The sequence below is a fragment of the Schistocerca cancellata genome, chromosome 6, assembly GCF_023864275.1.
Source record: "Schistocerca cancellata isolate TAMUIC-IGC-003103 chromosome 6, iqSchCanc2.1, whole genome shotgun sequence".
NCBI lineage: Eukaryota > Metazoa > Arthropoda > Insecta > Orthoptera > Acrididae > Schistocerca > Schistocerca cancellata.
Window position 1 is genome coordinate 262,545,890 of NC_064631.1, and position 9,795 is coordinate 262,555,684.

At 37.7% G+C, this 9,795-nt stretch overlaps 1 protein-coding gene across 1 annotated transcript; it reads left to right on the forward strand.

Annotated features, from left to right (window-relative positions):
• Positions 1 to 5,589: 5,589 nt before the first annotated feature.
• On the forward strand, positions 5,590 to 9,590 carry LOC126191205 (uncharacterized). The gene is made up of 2 exons (XM_049931999.1): positions 5,590 to 6,186; positions 8,815 to 9,590. Exons 1-2 carry the CDS (start codon positions 5,925 to 5,927, stop codon positions 8,931 to 8,933), a joined length of 381 nt encoding a protein of 126 aa, XP_049787956.1. The 5' UTR covers positions 5,590 to 5,924; the 3' UTR covers positions 8,934 to 9,590.
• Positions 9,591 to 9,795: the final 205 nt, after the last annotated feature.

The following is a 9,795-nucleotide window of genomic DNA, read 5'->3' on the forward strand; positions in this document are numbered from 1 at the left end:
GCAGAGTGAAAATTTTATTCTGGTGTAAGAGGTTTTATAGGTTGCTTACTAAATATGAGACTCAATAACAGGTCCACATTGCTCACATATTGGAGCACAAAACCATTTTAGCATTTCCATGGTTTTGTAAAATGTTTTCTACTTACCATTTTATTTAGGTGTCTTACAAAAGTCTGTTTTGTGGTAGTGAGAAGTTTCCTGCGCCAAGCCATCATGATTGACTGATACAACAAAGAAAATAATCATGTTTGACAATATAAAGAAATTGGATGAATAAAAAATCTACTCACCTAGTGGCAGCAGAAGAACATGCATATAAAAAGAGGTTTTATATTTGCAAGCTTTCGCAGCCAGCGATCCCTTCTTCCGGCAGAAGAATTGAAAGGAAAGCAAGAAGGGTGAACAGAAAGGTTTAGGGGAAAAGGGAAGAGTTCAGAAAAGTCACCCTGAATACTGGGTTGGGAGATTTACTGGACGGGATGAGAAGGAAACCCCTGACCTGGGGTTCTTAGTAACTCTTCTGAACCTTACCCCTTTCCTAAACTTCTCCAGTCCTTTTCCTTCACCCCCTTCCTTCTGTCAGCCCTTCTGCCAGGAGGAGGAGCCACTGGCTCCGAAAGGTTGCACACACAAAACCAGTTTTCTGTGTTTTTTCTTCTGCTGCTGCTTGGTGAGTAGATTTTGTATCTATCTGATGACTCATGGGATATACCAGCCATTGGCTGATCGTGCCAATGGTATTGTTAGATTTCATTACACACCAATGGACAGCTTATCATTGATGAAAGTCTAGTTGGTACCAAATGTTACACTTTCCTCATACCATATTTGCCATGCAAACACCACCACTGATGGGTAATTAAAATTCTGGATGCTCTGTGACTCCATAACTCGCCGTTGTCTTGGGTTTTATACTTGCAAAGGTGCCAAAAGCCAAGGAGAGATGACAAAGGTTCAGGCAATTATTTGAACCAGGGCTATCACATCTTTGTGGACAACTTTTTTGTGTCAGTACCACTTGTTAAAAAAAACCTAAATTAGGTACATAGATTCCTGGTACTGTAAGAAAAAACATGAAATGTTTGCCAGAGCAATTTAAAAAGAAATTTGAAATTGGGGAAAAGATGTAACGTAAGTCAGGTTCGGTACATATGTGTGCATACCAAGAGGAAAAAAAATCCCAGCGAACCATTGTGCTTTTATTGTAAAGTTAAGTTGCTGCTGGTGACTTTGAAGTCCAAAATAAAAATAAAATCGTAAAAAAAGGGCCAGAAGTAATACACCAGGTGGAATAGGCACATTTGACATGATGTATACATCTTTGAACGAGAGAACTCCTCTCTGTTAATGGAAGAAGGTACCATTCAACACAATGTCAAGAATGCTAGTGATGATTTCTCTTATGTCATATTACTCAGAAGTAAGTGTAGATTCTATCGGCAGAAGTGAGTCTCATTAAATTAAAACACTGTGTTAAGTACATTATGGGGAAACAGCCAAATTTATAATAATTTTTTAAAAAACCTTTTTATTGTATCTTTCATAAATTAATGTGAAAAATTATGAAGTCTGTGCAAACCATAATAGCTTACATTATTTTGTGGTTATGTGTTATTTTTTCATACATTTAAATTGAATACAGTATGATATGTGGGAGAGTAAATAGAATGCTGCATAATAGTATAAATACATATGACATTTCTAGCACACATCACTCAAAAATGGCTGACTGCAAAAATGTGAAACATGCCATATCTTAATCTGGTGGTCATTTTGAGCTGCTGTAATCAATTTTTCCAAACCTGGGAAGATCCTGTAATAACATGGCTGGTAGATGCGCAGTCGGCAGGGCACACGTGGGGAGAGAGGTAGTGGTGTGGGTCGCGGGCGGGTGCTTTATTAGGGGAAATGTTGAGTGCTAGAGGGGAAATGTTATTCAAGGTGGTCTACTTCCACCTGTGCTTCGGTTATTATCTAAAAAAGAATTCTGCTGAAAAAGCCACAGTAGCAGCAATTTATTTTGACTTTGCTTGTTAACCGTTTGTAACTTTCGGATAAGCATCATGAGGTTTGAATTTTGAGTAACATCTACATTTCTCTTGTTGACATATTAAAATTTATTTCTTTTGCCACAACATAGCAGAATTTACGCAGTGTCATCCCACTAAAATTACGTGCAGAAGTAATTGCGAGAGAATTCTGGAACAGTGGTTTATTAAGTAAGAAACTGAGAAAAAGTAAGATTAATAGCTTATGAAAAAGCTCATTTTCGTGTGCAAAAATAAACGTATTGTCTGCACTTGTGTTGTTCCAAAACCCACAGCATTTCTCATTTCAGCTACTGTTGGTGGCCCTTAAGTTACATTCATTCCTTGAAAATGTCTGTAGTTAGTGGAGTAACACAATAGGTAATGACAAAATACTCTCCTCTTTGCGTGCTATCATTTGCAGAAAATCTTATTTCAATATCTTGAACCTCTATGAAGAGAAATATTGTGGGTATTTCATTCTGCCTTTATTGCTGGCATGCGTGATCACAAAGGAGTGTGTTACATCAGATTGAGTTTCTTGAGATTGGTGACAGATGGAGACCTCTGCTGAAGACTAAAGAAAAATTCAATATTTTAGCTAAATTTCATATGCAGCAGCATGTTATGTAATATGCACTAAACTCAAAATCATAGTGACCCCTACTTTTCATGTTAAAGTTTTTTGAATTTCACGCAGTGTATTCCTTAAATGCAAATATCAAAATAACTTTTACCATTAACAAAATGATGGGCATATCATCATGAAGGTGACATGTAGTTATAAGTAACACAAAAATGATTTTTTCGGAATGGTTTCTTTAAAAATGTCCAACAAAGATTGCACGGCATGAGCTTCGATTTTGACGTCATTGATTGGCTGAAAGTGGACAAACAATGACAGCCTCCCCTTCTGAACAAACAAATGAACTTGTTCAGAACTTCTAATTAAAACTGGCCCCAGCTCATCGGCCACCGCATCCTTTGTGGACTCTGCTGACAACTTAGTAGGGTCTTTGAGTTGATGAGCTATTGCAAGAAGCCAGTCAATGTCAAAAAGTGCTTGAGCAGGGAGCCATGTTCTGTGTTGCGACAGTATATTATTTGCACACAACTGCTGCTGCATTTTACTCTGTTCGACTTTTAATCGAGTTCCTAGTTAATTCCATCTTGAACTATGTCTGTTAAGATGATTGTTGCTTGCCCAACGTGTAAAATAAAGTGAAGAAAGAAAATTGTACTACACAGTCAGGCCTACAAATATATTTACTTATTTATTATTATTTTTTTAAAAGGGAATACTATGAAATAGAAATGGAGAATGGTGAGCCCTTAATTCAAAATAAAGAAGAAAAACTGTTGCCGTGGTATGGAACGAACAGTAAAATGTTGATTATGAGAGTGAAACAACAAAACTGTTAAGGGAAAAAAAGACAACCAGGGAACAACCAAGTGATGATTTTCAGAGCACTATCATTCGTCACTCTGTGTAATTATTATAAGAGAAAGGAATATCTTGTGCAATTGCAACTGCTTGTGTTGTTTCAGAAGCAGAAATGTTTTTAATAGCAGTAAAGGTTCATTGTGTGCCATGCAAAAAGATGGAGGCTTAAGTTATTCTTATAAAGGTGAAAAATATTAATAGAAAGGAATCAACGTGGGGATGCTGTAAGTTGGAAAATGAAGGCAACGTAATGTGTTTTGTTGTGGTGCATTGGACTGTTTTAAATAAATGATTTTCTGAAGAGATTAATAGTGTAGTGTTTTCAGTGGTAGTTAAGGACACCACTTACGATAAATCCCACGAGTCCATCATTCATTGTTTTTGACAATGCCCCCATACTACTCTGCTGTTCATCACCAGACCAGTGTTGCTTCAAGGAAAGATAAAATTGTTCAGAGGCTCAAAACATGGCATTGATTTGAAGAGGGCTTAGTTTCTAGAAATTGTGTCACAAAAGAAGCCACGATTTCCATTGTACATCATTGATTTACTTCTAATTAATAGGTTTGAGGTACCTCTTGCTGATAAGGACGTTAGGGCTACTGACTCTTTCTTATCAACAGGAGGTGTACACCATACATAAACATGTCCTGTGATGGGGGAACAATGTACAAAGTAACTCATTGGCCAATGTCATATCTTTTCATTGGTTGCAAGTCAAAGTTTGTCTTCTTTCATTAAGAGAAGTTACAGGTAAGTCAGGGAAAAAATCTCTGTAAGTGAGGTGTTTATAGAGGGATTTTCTTGTATGAGGTCTGTTCAAGAAATCCTGGAACTTTGTCCACAAATGTTTTCTGCACTTACCTTTTACTTTTTGTGCATGGTCTCCTTTGAAATACTCTTCTCCACAATTGACACACCACTCTCAGTGCCGTTTCACTTTCAGAAGCAGTCTTGGTATGCCCCTTGCTGGGTCACGTGACATCTCGTGTGTGAATTTTCTTTTATCTCATCTATCATTGCAAATCTTAGTTCTTTCAACAGGGTTTTCAACTTTGGAAGTAAAAATAAGTCCACTGGGCTGAATGTGCGGGTGCATTATCATGATGCAAGAGCTGTGAATTGCCTGGCCAACTTCTAGGCCACTTCCTTCCCACATGCATCGCAACACGTCCCAGCAGTACCCCATTAACAGTTTTTCCTTGTGGCATGAATTCATGGTGAACTACTCCTTCAGTAGACATCGTAGGGTGTCCTGAAAGAGGACCGTCTTTAACTTCTGTCCGGCCATTTTTAAACCGTGTGAACAATTCATAACGCAGAGTGCGGCATAAGCACACAAAAACTGTGGGCTTCCCGATCATTTGGTGTGTCTCAGTAAAGGTTTTCTTCAGTTTCTTGCAAAATTTAATACCAACGCATTGCTCCTCTAACACTGCCATCTCAAAATTCGCAACTCTGAGACACAATGTTCTACTCAACAGAGCACTGTACAATAACTAACAGACATACAACAATGAAACTTCGGGTAGTTATACTTAAAAACAAAAAGTATGTGCAGAGATTTCAACTGCATTTCGCTCAGAGACACCAGTGGTGTGAAATTACAAATGTTCTGGAATTTTTTGAACAGATCTCATAATTTTTTCCATCCCTATAGGTATATTTTGCCATGAAAAAGGCTTTATATCAGGCTCTAGATTCTGGAGCATTCAAGAAATAATAGTACCTTTATCTTGCCCTAATTACTCATATTAATAGATCAATATGTAATCAGTAAATAATATTACATAGAAGTACTCTTCTGTGATACAGACAAGGAGAAGATTGAGTCAATAATTAAATCACTGAAGACTAAGGACTATCATGGTTATGATGGAGTGCCTAGCAGAATATTAAAGTACTGTGCTGCACATGTTAGCCCTGTATTTAGCCATACTTGTAATTTTTGCCTTAGGAATGGTTAGTTTCCTGAATGATTAAACTACAGAGTAGTAAAGCTGCTTTATAAAAATGGAAAAAAGCAATAATGTAAACAATTTTAGACCTAGTTCTATGCCATCAGTGTTTGCTAAAGTTATTGAAAAGGCTGTGTATGTAAGAATGACTGATCATTTTATTACACGATTTACCATCAGATTTACAGTTCGGCTTTAGAAGTCGTTTTAACAACTGAAAATGCTATATTCTTTTTCTCTGTGAGGTACTGGATTGGTTAAACAAAAAGTTTCGAACAATATGCATATTTTTTTATTTAACTAGGGCGTTTGATTGTGTTGATCACAAAATATTGCTCCAGAAGTTGGACTATTACAGAATATGGGGCATAGCCCACAATTGGTTCACCTCTTACTTTAGCAACAGACAGCAAAAGGTCATTATTCAGTGTTGAGAATGGATGTGATGTGGGGTCTTGGTGGGGTACGGTTAAGTGGTGGTTGCCCCAGGGATCAATGTTGGGGCCACTCCTGTTCCTTATTTATATAAATGATATGACCTCTAGTATTACAAGTAATTCTAAAATATTTCTGTTTGCTGATGTCACTAGCTTGGTAGTAAAGGATGTTGGGTGTCTTGCTTGCGATGGACGTCGAAAGACTAATAACAATGTGCGTGAACGCCCCATGTTGTGGGACCAGAAAAATAAACTTTACCACAATAGGGATTTTATACGTCAAGCATGGAATGAAATAGCTGAAGATTGTGGAACAGACAGTAAGTACAAAAAAGTAAAATAAATAGCTACAAGACTCCAAGAAATAAGTAACACAAACAACTTCGTTTATTTTCTAATTTTATTTGTGTATAGATACTGTTACAGTATGTTGATAATGAAATGACGTTCACAATAGTTACAGTATTTGATAATTTTGACATGAAATATATTTGCATTAATGACTGTTTACATAGTTTTTGAAGGCCTCTCTGACACTCCTCGCTCTTCTTGAAGCGGTACTGTTTGCTCTGTCATTTTGGAAGCATGCTGCTAAAGCACTGTCTTGTGTTATGTCCTGGTCAGTAGACAATTGAAGGGAAATGTCAGGCCCATCTTTATCGATTATTATATTGTGCAAGACGCAGATGCACTGAATAATAATGTCTGCATGTTCTACAGAAGTTTCAATTTCCTTTCGGAGAAGACACCACTTGCTGGCCATAATTCTGAAAGTGCGTTCCACCACCGTTCTAGCCCTCGATAGCCTCCTGTTAAATAATCTCTCTTCCTCAGTCAGTGACAGACCAGGGAAAGGACGCATTAAGTTTTCCAGTAGTGGAAAGGCTTCATCTCCAACCAACACTAATGGGGCTTTTACTGAAGTACCTGGTAGTTCTTTCGGTGGAGGCCAGTTTTCAGTTTCGTTCAAAATATTATTGTACAAGTTACTTGCTCTAAATGTGCCACCATCTGATTGCTTGCCATAGCCTCCAATGTCAACTGCTATTAATCTGCAGTTAGCATCAGCTACAGCTAGTAAAGCGAAGGAAAAATATTTTTTGTAATTGTAGTACATTGGCCCAGAATGAGGGGGACATTTAACCCGAACATGACCCTCACACAATTTGGAAAATTACAGTTGGCATACATGTGTTTTGCAGCAGTTTGAAGCCGTGGTATACCGTATTTACTCGAATCTAAGCCGCACTCGAATCTAAGCCGCACCTGAAAAATCAGACTCGAAATAAAGGAAAAAAAAAATTCCCGAATCTAAGCCGCACATGAAATTTGAGACTCTAAATTCAAGGGGAGAGAAAAGTTTTAGGCCGCACCTCCAAATCGAAACAAAGTTGGTCCATTGTAATATGAGACACAATTTAGGTCAAACGAATGACGATACAGCTACAGTAGTTTGGTTCGAGTCGTAAGCTTAGCAGTTAAGCTTTACCACGTAGCCATTGCTATGCGCCAGGTGCTCCGTCCGTATTTATACGGGTACCCTTCCTTTTTCACGTGCTTCGTCTGGTTTGAATCGATTGCTTATTTTGCTTTGATCTGATAAGTGCCGTTTTCTTTGTTATAGGTGTTTGCGTCACTCTTAAGATGAATATGCATTACTGTGTCATGCATTGTTTGTCGCATTCTCCAAAAAAAAAAAAAAAAAAAAAAAAAAAGAGAGAGAGAGAGGAATCATCTCATTAGTGAAACAATGGCAAGAGACTGCTATTTGTTGTTACTTACACTGCTGCTTTCTTTGATAATGTTCAACAAGAATCAAATAATAGACTGCATATGATAGAACATGTTCTGAACGAGAGTTAGGCGAAAATTTTTCTCTGTTTGAAAATCTTTGTGGCCGCTTCTTTATTACATCAAATTCTGCACAGAAATTAGAGTCATCTTAGATTTAAAAATCTAGTCACTTGCCGTGCTTCATTTCTGACTATCACTATTAGACATAAGAATAATACGAATATAAACACGACACGATACGTATATTCTTCCGCGTTTGCTGTTGTCTCACTCTAGTTTCGTAGTTTTAGGCAGACAGGACTTAAATGAGATAGCAGCAAACACGAAAGAATACATGGCAAAATGTTTATATTCGTACTATTCTTATGGTGAAGAGAATACTGTATGTGATTCAAATTTCATCTGGTTCCTATTGGCAACCATCTCTTCTCACAGATAGGAAAAAATTCAGAACGTAGAGTTGGCCATATTGACAAACATCCCAAACAGTCTTGCCAGTCAGATTTTCGTAGTACACTGAAATTGTGCTACATTCGAATATGAACAATACGGAATTTGTATTTACTTCGTTGGATAATGTATGAAAATGCAGTGGTCGAAACTCGCGGCGGAGAAAAAAAGCTCGTCTTTCACTATTTTTTTTTTTTTTTATTTATTTACTGATGCAGAGGTTTTGGCGCCAGTATTTATCTTTGTTCCTACAAAGCATGCCTGCGTAGCGCTACATATATTCGACGGCAGAAGTTAGTTGTGGCGGCACGTACCAACATTTTTCATAACCTCCGCTTGCTTTGCACTCAATTCTAAGCCGCAGGCGGTTTTTCGGATTACGAAAACCGGAAAAAAAGTGCGGCTTAGATTCGAGTAAATACGGTAATAGGAGAAGCCTGGTGTACAGGGCTCAGAATTTCACATATTGTGGCGCACGTTTAATGAACACATTGTGCGACTGTAGTTAGACCCATCTGAAACGAGTGTGACAGTGCATGGAAAGACATCCCAAATGACAAATATCTGAAAAAGAATGAAATGACCATAATTGAAGGATGTGTAGGATCTTTGTAGGATTTGCAGTTAGTGTGCTAAGGACAAAAATTGTATTAAGAATACAGTGCACTTAATTATTTACGCATTTTTCACATCTATATTTTCAGGCGAGGTAATGAAGAATAAATGGAAGAACCAATGTGACACTTTCCGCTCTGAACTTAAAAAAACTCGTGCTGAACGTTCAGGAGACGAAGGTGGCATGCTGCCTTTCCAATCCAATTAGCTGTGGTACGAGCTAATGACCTTCCTGACTGACATAATGACGCCATGGAAGACGAAGACTAATGTTCATCACAGTAAAAGATCAACATCACAACACGACGACGTACCATTCTCCCCAGCTCTTACAGAGAGAGTGTTTCACCTGATGAAACCAACCAAGCCAGCTCTTCAAGACTATCTGTAAGTTCAGAGTGTAGCGTTTAGATGCCTCCTCCCTCACCCACCCTACACACAAACCAAAACAAGAGATCCAAGAAATCGACAAACCCTCAGTTGCTAAATATAGAGAAGCAAAAGTTGAAACTAATTGAGCATCAAACGTCGAAATCAGAAACGCAAGATGACAGCTATCATTTTGTAGTGAGTTGGGTCCGGCAATGTGAAAACTATCACCAGCAACTCAGTTGAGAGCCAGGATAAAAATTCAGCAGGTTCTTTTGGAAGAATTGGAACAATCAACCACTTCCACTGCACATTCGTTGATGTCACCCTATGCACCTGAAAATCCAGTTGAAATCATAATTGCTGGAAATCCGCAAAATGAAACCTGATGACATTGGTATTTCAAGCCACCAAGATTCTGAAAACTTTGATACTTAAGTGAGTGAACTGTGATGTATTTTACTTCTCATTGTCAACTACATCAAAATTTAGTAAAAGAAAGCTTGAATCTATCACAATTTGTATATTTTTCATAATAAAATGATTGCTATAAACTTAATATTGTGTACTTATCTGATGGTGACCATAACTTTCTCTTCAGGGGTAATAGCCATTCTGAAATTTGTGTTTTGCTTCTGTAATCTATTTGAAACAGACGACACTATATTATCAAATGTCTCTGTACTCATTCTGAAATAATT

What these genes read in the sequence shown, in the direction of transcription:
- LOC126191205 (XM_049931999.1), top strand. Translation starts at nt 5,925, where the DNA reads ATGTTGGGGCCACTCCTGTTCCTTATTTATATAAATGATATGACCTCT. An exon ending in TGAAGATTGTGGAACAGACA is followed by an intron (nt 6,187 to 8,814) that starts GTAAGTACAAAA and finishes CTATATTTTCAG; the next exon opens with GCGAGGTAATGAAGAATAAA.